General features: G+C 37.5%; 1 protein-coding gene across 1 annotated transcript in view; it reads right to left on the bottom strand.

The window, feature by feature from the left end:
* Itgb8 (integrin subunit beta 8) overlaps nt 1-13,474 on the bottom strand; it is an 83,220-nt gene that overhangs the window by 13,204 nt on the left and 56,542 nt on the right. The window contains exons 7-9 of the mRNA XM_052739209.1: nt 8,610-8,705; nt 5,288-5,377; nt 1,695-1,829 (exon numbers count right to left, since the gene is read on the bottom strand). Of these exons, the coding sequence (XP_052595169.1) occupies nt 1,695-1,829; nt 5,288-5,377; nt 8,610-8,705 (321 nt within the window). The remainder of the gene's footprint in view (nt 1-1,694; nt 1,830-5,287; nt 5,378-8,609; nt 8,706-13,474) is intronic.

Here is a 13,474-nt window from a genome sequence, read left to right on the forward strand (position 1 = left end):
CAGAACTAAATAATGTACTGGCAAGAATTAAGAATTCGTTTTTTTTTTCCTCCCAAAACTACAGTTTATTTTCCTGACAGTGTTTTTCCTTGTTCTCTAATTCCTTGTTTTTCCATAACATGATTGATTTAATATCTTTATTTTCTGACTCTCCATCTTCACATGCTTTGGCAAATCAGAAAATTTATACACACAAACAGGGGTGTGTGTGTGTGTGTGTGTGTGTGTGTGTGTGTGTGTGTGTTTGTGTGTGTATAACATTCATATCAATAATTAAATTCCAACATTAAAATATCGTATTCTGGGCTTTTCAATAGGAACTTATGTAGCATGAAATGAAAGACCTATACTTAGGCTTTCATGTGCAAGGTATTTGAGTTGGATTTATCACATAAAAATCAGTGCAGTTGGTGTTGGTTTGTACTTAAATTATTTCTACCTCTAAGAATTTTAAAGATTCACAGATGTGTAGAATGATGTGGTCACTGCTAGCAACTATGACTAGAAGAATGAAACTGCTCCCAGGAGTCAAACTGTTTATACAACTTAGTTGAAGGTGATATAGTCAAAGAAAGAAAAACATGTAAGAAGAAAGGTCAATCATTGCTATAAATTTGAGAGTCTTGAAAGACTTTGTTTTTAAGTAGTTAGCTTAGTGTTACATTACTACAAAAACTTTTGCAGAAATCAAATGTGTATTATTTAAACTAGTATATGATGTCTTTTGAAAAATATCCAAGGAATAATTATAGAGGAAACTACAGAATTAGAAGCTTGAGATAATTAATTAAAGATACATGGCTTGTGGGCACAGTCACACTACCCACGGTTTGTAATGTTCTCACGAGGAAAAATTTATTCTAACTAAAGAGGAAAAAGTGTTCCCTTTGACTTAATTTTAGAACTTTAGGACTTTGAAAACTCCTCCTTCCCAACACAGGATGGAATTAAAGTGATAAAATTACAGAACCTTAGAGTGAGAAGGAAGAAAGATTTGAAATTTTCTCACCCAGCTCATTCAGGTACAATCTAAGTAAGTGATGTTGGAGAGGTGACACCCCACAGCCCCAGGACCCTGCTGAGAGCATAATCTGCATGCTATGCTCTGCTGTGGCAGTTCTTGGAGAATCACTTTCTTATCTGGTTCTGTCTCTTGATAATGCTGAAACCTGGAGTTCTCCTCTTGGCATCCCAACCCTTCCTAGTTATTATATAAATGATGTCATCCCTCCAATTTGACTGCTTTTAACAAATTTCTTTGTCTCATTCTTGAGGCCATCACAAAGTGAAAGATTTTGGAATTCTTAACTTTTATCAACTGTCCCATTCTTTCCTATGGCTACTTTCAATTTCATACTCTGAGAATGAGCAGATTTGAAATTAAAAATACTTTGTCACTAGTATAATTACAGATACTGCTTGCTTGAAGGATGTAGTTTCCTCATTAGACCAATTGTGCCACAAAATGTATTTCTACTATTTAATAAGTACTTAACACAATACATATTTGTGTTAACTTGAAAATTTGAGAAAATAGTCAATTAGGAAGAAATTTTGAGAAGAGACAAGGCTACTTTAAAGTTGAAACAAGACTCTTGTAGTTAGTAGTAAATTTTTTATAGTAGTTTGATTTTTTTTCATGAGAAAGTACACCAAACAATTTATCTTAAACAAGAAAAACAGACCACACATACTTCATCATTGCTTGTCACATTTCCACATCCAATTGTGCCTGGCTTTCTGGCCCCATCCGGACAGATGGCAGTGATGTTAAAATAGACACCATGTACCTGGTTTTCCATCTGCACTTTTACTTCTGAAATGAGTTTCTGCAGAAACATTGGTTTTAATTACATACTGCAGTATAGCAACAAAGCAGATTCATGCATTGTATCATTCTAGATTTAATATTTAACTTAATCAAAGTCTAGCTCTGAAAAAAAGATAAAATGATGCTTCCTCGTAACAACCTAATTATATTTAAAACAAGTAAGAAACATTGAATGATCAACTGTGTTTAAATGGCTTGATTTTCCACACATCTGTGATTACATATTTTAATCACTTATAGAAATATCTCTTATCCAGTGCTGAAATGATAATCTTTCAAAATCATGCTGATATTTAATGATGAAATTTAAAGAAACATCTTCATAATAAGTGAATTTTGACAGTTTACAGCAGGGAACATAGTTTTGACAAAAGAAACTTGAATTTCAAACGCTTTTGATTTTCATGAAAAGCTAGTGTTTTATAAATATAAAGTCAAAACACATAGTTTTGTGGGGGTGGCATTTCTAAACTGTGGCTATGCACAGGAATCCCCATACAAACATTATCATACAAGGTTCTCTAAGAAGGACTTAGGGTTTTATCAAGTCTCCATGCTTGCCTGCATCTGTAATTTTTTTTTCCAAGCCTTAATTCTAAAGCAAGACTTCTTAGGGGGTATAAAACCATGCATGTATTTACACCATCATTCATAGGCTCATTCAGTAAATATCTACTGCATGATGTCATGTATTGGGCACACACTAACATCTTCCATCACAATCTTTTAGTTCCAAAGGATACAGCTATTTTAAATATGTCCTTTAGATATGCATGCATTTGGTCACATAAATCTGAGCCTGGCACATGCAAAAATCCTAAATTTATACTTGCAAACAAAAAATAACAGAAATGTGAAACAGGTAGCTATGCAAGGAGAATGAGTTGTAGCATGTGGAAAAAACTTCCAGTAGCTTCTAATTCTTTAGTTAAGTGATTTTACTTCTTCAACGTATCTTTGATAAGGAGATAGGTACCCATTGATGAATAATTGATCATGGAATTCTGATAGCATATCCTCTAAAGAAGATGCTTTCCTCAAGTTCATGAATATTATTTGTGTAGACAAGACTACTTTAGACACCCCCCCCACACATAATTTTCCTCTCACCAAGAGCTCATATACTGCAATCCCAAATAATTCTGGCAAACTAGGAGAAACGTTCAATGGTGTAAAATGATGTGGATATGTATTGATTGTCAGGACAGAACATGCCTCCCATTGTAGCACACTCAGCATGCTATGCTTGCTGTTCCTCTTAGAGCTCAAATCACTTGGGTTAATGTCTTTGAAGTATCGTATGAAGACAAATTTCTGCAATATTTTCCATCTTTGTGCTTTGGAAATCAAGGTTCTGGTGAAAGGACAGATTCCATTTCATATCTAGGAGGTGTTGGGAGAGACACTATTTTTTCTGATGTATAATACTTCAATGAATTGTGAATTGTTTCTGTTGGGCTTTGAAAACAAATAAAATTCTAAAAGAATTTTAAAGATATACACACATAAAAAATAATAGCGTCTTAAGGAGATTGGCTTAGCCAAAGACAGTTTTTGTTGAGTTCACTAATATTCTTCCACTGCAATGTTATACAGAACCACAGTGGGCTAAGGTAGTCAACACATCTGCACAAGGCAAAGAATGTAAGGCCGAACAGTGCTGGTCTGCTTTTACTGCCAATGTCTCACTCATAGCTCTCTGTCTCATTTTTCATAAGTCTGACACAAAGGTTTAAAAAAACCTAATGTGGTGGTATATGCTTATAATCTTGGGACTCAGGAGGAGGCTGAGGCAGCAGAATCAGGAGTACAAGGCTATCCTGGGCTTACCAAATAAGCAGAAAAGGCAGAAAAGAAATCGTTTATGTATTTTGGGATAATATAATGGAGGCACACTGTAGTAATTGAAAGGACTAAATGCATAAACTCCCTTTTCATTTGGATGACTCTTGAGAACAAACTACTTATAGGAATGATATGTTTTCCTTTTCTTGATACAAAATTCTATGGATCTAACATTTAAAAAGTATGTGTGAATGTTTCGCCTGCATGTATGTAAGTGTGTGCAGTGCTGATGAAGGCCAGAAAGGGGTGATGGATCTCCTGGAAATTGTTGTAAGCCACCATGTAGGTGTTGGGAACTGAACCTCCGTCCTTCGGAAGAGAAGCAAGTGTTCTTAACCACTAAGCCGTCTCTTCAGCCATAGGATCTAACATTTTTTTTATACTAGTGAGAGATGTAATTTAAGATATTCATGTTCATTTCATTCTATGCAGTTTTCAGACAGTAAAAAAAATCATCCTCGGCAAAAACAAACCTAGCAAGATTTATTTTCTTTAAAGAATAATATGTTTAAACAGTTTCTTCATTTTCTGCCCTGTGTCTGCTTCCCGCCTCCCTGCTTTGAACCCAAGTTGCAAGCAGGTGCTGCCTGAAGACAATTAACAAAGCAGCCTGAGGTTTTTCACAGCTCTGTGGCTCTCTCAACACTTTAATTCTACATGTCAGGCAAGCAGGCAGGCAGAAAATCTGGAGAAGTGAGACTTTATAACTGGCCCATAAAATCCATGGAAGAATAAAGCATAGTTTTTGACACCCTATTAAAAAATTAAAGAAAGGAAGATCAACAGGCCATATCACACAGCTGACAGCAGCTGAGGCATGGAGTAACACCTGGAATTTCATCCTGATGCCTCTGCTTATTGGCTGTGTGAACTATGGTTAATTGGCTTACTTTGTTCCTACAAATATACAATAGTACTACTAATTGCTGCCTGAAAGGTCAGATGTGCGGCTTAAGTGAAGTCATGTATAGAAAGTGACGGACATGAAAAGAAAAGTAAGTATTAGCACATTTTAATAGAGTTTTTTTAATGCAGGAATGATCCAGTTTGAGAGACCAGATGTTCCCTTAAAACATCATGAACGATGACAACATACAACCAATGATCCAAGAGGACAACTGGGAAAGGAAACTTTGGCCTAACTGTTTTGATAAAAAAATGATAATTGACTGAACACTACAATGACTGATCAAGGAGACCCTGACTAAGCCTTCTTTGTAATCTCTATATCTTAGAGAGTCCATCCACCCCCTGAAGATTTTTTTTTTTAAATAACACCATGGTGGTTTTGTTTTATTGCTAAATTTATGATGTAGGAAACTATTCAAATTTTTGTGACAAGCTGGTGACTCACTGAATTTTCAATTTGGAAGGAAACTTGGATGCTGGACCAGTTTTGGTTCACCTGTCCATGGGACAAATGAGGCACAGAGAACAGAACTGACTCTTCCAAGCATCAGACATCACTGCTAGTTTGTGGTCCATTCAGGGCTAACCCCAGCTAGTCCTACATTCTTCCTGTCACTCCTTGCAAGATGCAGCAGTATTGCTTTGAACCTTGCCACAAAAATCATAGACTTGGAGAAAATTGTATAGGCTGTACATACATACCTTGTAGGCTTCTACTACTAAATTGTTGAGATTTGCAGCTTTGGATTCTATCTCACCAGCAATGGCACCAGGCAAAAGGGGCAGAAGATCCTGTAAAACATGTGATTCACAGGTACATAATATGACAGTAGCATGGAAACAGTGGATAATCAAGACATTAAACATTTTGTAGCTATCTGGAAGGCAAGCCATTATATGAATGAAAAAAAGACAAAAACCACAAAGAAGCTAAGAGAGTTGCCAATCCAGAGAACCTAGAAGCATCAGTATATGTGGTCTGTGTGTAAATGAGTATGTATGTATATACTGAATTACATGACCTCAAATCCAATTAAAGTTAGCTCAGCATTTCCTAAACTATTTTTAACATGAAAAGTGTTCTGAGGGCAAATAAGCTGATAAAAGTTATATGGTTGTTTTCTCCACTTAGAGATTCAAAATGCACATTTGCAAATTATTCAGAATAGGCCTGCAATTTGCAAATACTTTAATATTTATAATTGACATTTCCAGTTCTCTTTTAGTTACTAAACTCTTCCCGTGTGACATAGATAAATGTTTAATAAGAATATTGTTCTGTGGAATGACACTTTGGGGCATGCTGGGCTGGATGGAAGGTCATAGTTAAGGTGTGAGCTTCATGGAGCTGATGAGTAAGACTATGAGGAGGGACACCAGCAAACATTTCAGTCTGGGGAACATTGTCATGGACTATTTTCCCAAGAAAGTGACTTAAAAGTTTTATCCAAAGAATAAGTGAGAGCTAAGGAAGTAATGAGGGAGAATGGCTTCTTTGGGGTGGAAGCAGAACAAGAACCAGGCCACCCAGGAAAGGTACAGCCTGAAGAGTGTATGTGCACAAACAATTAGAAGCACAGTGAAAGGACAAGTGCAAGGCAGGAAACAGTCTAGGGAATGAGGCCAGAGAGATGTACAGAGGCCATATTTCCCTAAGTCCTATGAGAGACTTAGCTGTTGAAAACAAAGGATGATTTCAATAGAACATTTTGCTATAGAGAGTATTGTGGATATCTCTGTGATTTCCGTGGATTTTCTAGGTAACCAGGTAGAGAATGGGCCTGGGAGATAAACATAGTTTATAAAAATGACACCTGTGAGAGTGCAGACAGTAGGGGTACTGGACTCTGAGCAGGGCTTGTCAGGCTTGGAGAGCCCAGTGATTCTTACTTTGCACATAATTCAGTTAATAATAAACCTGATTTTCTATTTTATCATTCAATGGCAGATTTACAAAGGGAAGGATAAACCCTGGTGTCAATAACACATGAAGAAACAATAAGCAGTAGAGAAGCAGGAGGCAAAAGACACAAAAAGCTGAATAAAATTTCAAGGTCAGCTGTTAACCTTAAAGGTTAAGAGCCCAAGATTTGAGTCATTAGGAAACCAGGCAAGCTTTTAACCTCTCTAAATGTTTGCTCATCTTAAAATGAGCATGTTCATAATACTCCCCTTGTTACGTGTAGCTAAGAGGACTGGAAGAATGGCTATTTCTAAGCTCAGTGTCTGAAAGTTGGCAGGTACTCGGCAAACAGAAGCTGTTTGTGCCATTATTCTAGTGGTTTGTACCATTCAGTTTGGGCCAGAACTAACTCATGTGAATGTCGATTTGCTATTATTTTAAAAAATGATTACATGGTATGTTTATATATTTGGGAAATCAAGGAATTAAAGTTTCATCATAAATTTCAAACAGAACAAGTGATACACTTAAAATTGCACTTTCAGATTGATAGCATTGTCATTAGGTATGAGGTAAACTGGTGAAGGAAACACTAGCTTTGTGGAAGATGGAAATGAGCTTCAAATTTTGTTTTTTGAAGTCAAAAGAAAATATGGCTGCTCAAAGGACTCAAAATAAACAAATAAGTAAATAAGTAAGTAGGTAGGTAAGTAAACAAACAGATAGATAGATAGATAGATAGATAGATAGATAGATAGATAGATAAAGGCAAAGCAGATGGGCCACTGCAGGAGGTTTAGAGAGTAGAAGGAAGAAAAAATTGTAAAGGAGATGAAGGCTGAGTGAAGAGAGGACAACTGAGGTTATTATGTTCTCCTGGAAACAAGTAGCAGAGTAGCTGGAAGAGACACTCTAAGAAGGCTGTGAGAGACAGCAGTGCCACAGGCATGGAACACTTCTCTGCTGGGAGCTACATCACACTTCCAGATTGGTATTGATGCACAATGTTTGCTTTGCTTATGAGGCTCACATACACTCAAGGGTTCTGGGAACCACAGAGATGATTTTTATGTATGAAGTATTGGCTGGCTCAGCCACTTCCATGACTTCTGTTGGCTCTTTGCTTCATAATCTAGATCAAAACTAGGTGTGTTGGTGCTGTTGAAAAATCAGTGCGTCTGCAATACAATTACACCCAGGGCTCCTGGGAAATCATGGGACAAGGGGCAGAAAGATTGTATGGAAGGAAGACCAGGGTGTCTGCCTCAAATGCTTGCTTCACATGACTGTGAAGCTTCACCCATGAAATCTCAGCAATATGGCTTCCTCAACAAGACCTGCATAATGATGACACTAGTCAACGTACCAACATGGATGGGAGCATTTTCACAAGGGCCCACCCTTAGATGAAGAGCTACAGGCAATCAAAAAATCACTTTTCTCTAGGGATGAGTCCCTGACAGGTCTTAGTAAATTATCTAATCCCAAGTCAGACCTAAACACATGTACATGAAAGCAACACTAAAACAGTGGGATGTATATTATATATACACGCATATATGTGTATCTATTCAGCAATAATAAGATGTTATTAATTTGAGGAAGAGTTGAGGGGCATGTGAGGCGTTGAAGGAAAAGGAGGGGGTAGAAATGATGTAAATACAGTGATTATATATGAAATTCTCCAAAAAAATTAATAAAGAGCAGACAGCTGTTGTTCTCCAGTCTTAGCCTATTTTAAGGACATGGCCATGAACCATGGTACAAGCAGGACTTCAGACATGAAAGAGACACAGTTGGAATATGAAATACTTCTCATCTGATGGAAGTTTCCCATTATTGTTACATTCAGTACCAGCTTAGTCGTCAGGCTGTGCCCTTGTGTATTGAGTATAGTTTTCACCCAGCTTTCACTGCCCACATGTCATGGTCCTAGAGTGTCACAGACTTAGAATTTGCACCTAAATGCTAACATAAGATACTGTAAAGTTCACCTTGAGACATTATTAAATTTACATAGTGTATCAGAATTCCAGAACCCCCATCCCTACTTCTGAAAATGGCCTCAGTTCAACCACCAATCCAAGCATTTTAACTTTGATGTTGCAGGCATGAACATACCTTGTACCAATGAAACTGCTTTCCTTGAACTGCAAAAATGACATTTATGTTGTTGTCTATTAACTTTTCAGAAAGTTGGCCTAGTGACGGATGTTCCTGTAATGGACAAGAAGCAAAGATGGGAGTGAAGGTCAGCAGCTCAACCTCACACATCTGCAGACTTTCAGTATGGAGAAACCGAGTGCCTTAGACTAACAGTGAGTCTAATTGCTTATGGCAGTCAAGGAACATGTAAACTCTTTGCAAATGCAACACCAATGTTAATGAAGTCAGGATTTCTTACAAGCAGAGCTCCATCAAAGTGTACTACTCAGAAAAGTAAAGAAGGTCAAATTCACACAATAAAGTGAGGATCAGAACCTTGTTAGGTTTATGTGAACTGAAAATGATATAACTGAGAGATAGTGTAATACTCAGAAGTGGAGACATGCCAGCAACAGTGCATTCTGAGGTAGAACTCAGAAAATTTTGACGTGTAAAACAATTAAAAAATATATATTTGTTTATACATATCCAGTGTGTATGCACATATACATCTTTGCACACATTTGTGTGTGTATGTGTGTGTGCATACAAACATTTGATTTGACTTGTGACATAGCATACTCTTTAGATGTAGAAAACCCCATGGCTTTCACTTGGATAACAGAAGCCTTCAGTTCTATCCTCTAACATTTGCATGAGGTCCACTCTCTACAGTTGCTGGTTAATTAGAAAGATGGCACTAGTACATTAAATTAGAAGATATATTCAGTAGGTATTTAAAACTAATCACACTCCAAGATTTCTACTTTAACATCTTATATAGAGTGAAGATTAATGACCTCTTAATTTATTATTATACTTTTTTTTTGGTTGTATGATATACTGTGAGCCATTTTACCATGGTAAATAAAATGCCAAAAGCTAAACGTAGCTTTTTGGTGTGTGTGGCTGTTAGAAGGCTAGGGATGAGTTAGGAAAGGAAATACAGTTTAGTTCAAGGATGAGAATGCAGTGGTAGGGTTCTTGCCTAGAGCGCAAAAGATCCTGGCTTCAATTCTCAGCAATGCCTTGCCCTCCTGTTTGACAACTGCAGAAGTTGCTTTTTACTGTTATATAGTAAGGCACAGCACAGGTATTGTTTCTTTCCATAAATGTTCATCTAGGAATTAAACTGATTGTCTCAAACAACAGGTTCATAATTAGACAACCATAGAGGGATGATGTCAGACTCCACTTGCTGTGGCCTCTGGCCAAAGTATAGGAGCAAAAAAGGGTTGTGTGACTGAGCCTACCTAGCTTCATGGAGGTCAAGGTCAAGCTGTTCTGTAGTTTACCAGGTGTCTTAGTTAGGATTTCTATTGAAGTGAATAGACACCATGACCACAGCAACTCATATAAAGGAAAAACATTTAATTGGGGTGGCTTATATTTTCAGAGGTGTAGTCCATTGTCATGGCATAACATGGTGGCATGCAGGCAAACATGGTGCTGGAGAAGTAGCTGAGTGTCCTACATCTTGACTTGCAGGCAACAGGAAGTGGACTGTCGCACTGGGCATAGCTTGAGCATATATGAGACCTCAAAGCCCACCTCCACAGTGACACACTTCCTCTAACAAGACCACACCTACTCTATCAAGGCCACACCTCCTCATAGTGCCATTCCTTTTGCGGGCCATTTTCTTTCAAACCACCATACTAGTTACACCAGGTTATACCCACCAATGTTAATCTAACTTAGTTAATATCTCTGTAATATGAAGACTATGTGAATTTAGTAATAAACCTAAATTAACTAGTCTTACTTATAGCCAATGTTCTGTGGCCTGCATTTAAAATTTATGCATATGGACAGATACAGCCTTGCTTTTAAAAATTCTACTAGGGCAGCAGGTATGCTCGGTGTTATAGAATATGTTTAGCATACATGAGGCCTTGGGCTCAACCTGCAGGAGACATCATAGCAAAACTCTATCTGTATTTGTTTTTATTAGTTGCATTTAGATGTGATATGAAATCAATTCATGAAAAGGCCTGAAAAGTGTTAACACATGGGTTTGCATAAGAAAAATTCTGCCCAGAGCAATTCTTAGGAATGTAATTTTAAAGTAATAGAAAAAAATTTCCTAAGTATAAATTCTTCCAGCCAAATTCCTATTCCTGTTCCTAATAAAGTACATGACCTTAAAATAGATTTGTGACAGTTTGCGTAATACCAGTTAAGCTACAGGGAGTAAGTAAAAAGTAAGACAAATCTAGATACATTGGGAATATTATTTTAATAGCAACAGTTACTTTTAAAATATTTTTTCTTTGACAAAAAATAGTAACAGCTTGCCAAACACTCACTCTTCCTACTTTTTAAAAACATTTCATTTGAAATAGGAAAAAAAAAACCCACGTTTTTAACCAGCTTATACTTAATCCACACAAAGTCAATATTTAAAGAACAGTTGAAAATGTGAGTAGCTTTAGGAGCCTTTTAAATTTCCTTTCTTATCCACAAACAGGAAGTCACGTTAGCCAAAATTACACAAAATTCAAGTCTAGAACATTCATTCAAGCTGGGCAAAAGCTTCGTCAGACTTCTAAGTTTAAAAGAACATTTTTTACCCCTAGAGAGAAATCTGTTTTAAAAGAATAATCCCAAGTACCTCAAGGCAGATTTTTTTTTTAGATTATAAATGTCTAACATATGTATAAATAAACTACTGTTGACAAGTGGCTATGGATTAATTACCATTTCTGAAACCTCCTCACCTCTCCTCCATGCAGCACAGTATCTTTTAAGCATTTTATCTTCTATGTCCTTTTTTCTGTGAGCAGGAGAATGTACTCCCTCTCAGCCAGCTGCCCTGTCCTGGTGATGTCATGACTCCTCAATTCTAACAAATATCCCCTCCTCCCTCCACCTAACCCATTATATTACTTCTATAAACTCTGAAAATAATTAATGGAGATAAGGTACATTTCAGAGGCAAAAGGGAAAAGGGAAGGAACATGCCAGGAGCACCACTAAGTAATTAAGCTTGTGGGAAGTGACTTATAAATGTCAGGAGGGAAGAGAGGTTGATAGGAACACTTTCAGTCAAAGAGATTACTGTTTGGGAAGTACAGTTGAATTATAATAATATGCATATCCAGGGGGACAAAGAAAGTGTTAAAGCATCTCTTCTCCCTAAGTAAAATTGAGTTAAAAGGTAAGTCGGAGTTTGCAGTACTGAGAACTATAATAAGACATTGAAACCTTCACTTTCAGTGAGTTTATATTTTAGAGGAGTAAAACAAAGTAGAAACAGTGTGGGAGTGAAAATGCATTTGGAGATGAAAATTTGAAAGATATGTTTGTCTACTTTTGTCTCAACAGCCTGGCTTTTAAGTACATGGTAGAGCCTGGTAATGGCACAGGGCAGGTTAGGCAGAAGTGGGGCTAGATACCGGTTTGTTTTGAGAGTGTGTCTGTACAGGATGTCCTATGCAATAGAGGATGTGAAACACACTGTTTGACTGCCTGCTAAAGGGTAGAACCCCTCCCCCTGCCATGATAGCTAAAGTGTCTTTGGCATGGAAATGTCCTCTTAAAAGTGAAATATCCCAAAGAGAATCAAGAAGTGGTGCTCTGGACAGAGCAACGATGCTGGAGCTACATCTCCTAGCTCTGCAACTGCCAGCTTTGCCCTTAGTTTGGACCTTAAATGTCTCTCAACAGCCCCACACGGTGGAAGCCTGGTCCACACACTGTGAATCTAGGGGGTGAAGGTGGAACCTTTGACTGGTGGGGTTTATTAGAAGTGTTCAGGGCACTGGGGCATGCCCTGGGAGAAAACTCTGGGTCCCTGACCCTCTTTTCTTCTTTTGCTCCCTGGTCACAAGGTAAGCAGTTTTACTACCACTGCAATGAGGACAAACACTCATGGACCACAACCTCCCAAACTGTGGTTCAAAATAAACCCTACCTCTTTACAAGCTTATCATCTCAGGTAGGTGTCATAGAGAGGGGATGGTGATCAGCACACTATGTGACCAGGACACAGTTTTAAGGTATCTGAGGTCCTGTTTCCATGTGATTAAGGCATATAGAAATACTAGTTTATATTTCTGAGAATTATGGTAGTACCATCTCACATAAATGGACTACTGAATAAAAAGGCTTTGCTCCAGGATTCTGGAATTACTAAGCCCATACCAATAGTGAGAAGTGGCAAGGTCTTGATGTCCCACTGACTGGCATCTATTGCAGGCTCTGTCATGGAGTAGAATGGGATTATGTTCAGCTTCTGACAGTTACCATATTTACCCAAGAGAAGAAAAACATCATCCCTACTTCTGGGCTGTGAGGTTGTACTTCCAAAATGTAAAAAGGCATGCACAGAAGGACTACTTAGTAGAAGATCATTTTAAATAAGACTGTTAACAGTAAACACTGTAGGCATGCTCTTACCTGTGCTTTGATGGATCTGCCTCACTCATTAACCCTGTTCCCCTGGCTTCTGGGGTGTTTGAATTTGTCTCATCTGCCCCAGATAGTGTCAACTGTAATCATGAAACTTCACTTGGTGAAGAAGGGCAAGAACTAATTTTGTAAGCTTTTTAAAAAGAATGGGAATGGATGTTTTCTGCTTAAATGTTTTAACCCAAACATTTAATTTAATCAATATAGCTTGTCCCATAAACTTGCAAATTAAATTTAAATGTTCTTGAGCTTAGTTTTTAGTTATTAGTTGAATTCCTTTCCAGAGGTTCTAAAGAAACAGAGCCAGACTCCTTTTATCCTGGGTAGGTGATTTTTGCATGTAGCATTTGCTTTCAATTAAGGGGTATGTTTGTCTAGGTATTGTTTGCTGAGATTATTTCCTGGCTAGTTTTCTGTGAACATGTAGA

The sequence above is a fragment of the Peromyscus californicus genome, unplaced genomic scaffold (assembly GCF_007827085.1).
Source record: "Peromyscus californicus insignis strain IS unplaced genomic scaffold, ASM782708v3 Scaffold_15__1_contigs__length_86483966, whole genome shotgun sequence".
In the NCBI taxonomy this organism is placed as follows: Eukaryota; Metazoa; Chordata; class Mammalia; order Rodentia; family Cricetidae; genus Peromyscus; species Peromyscus californicus.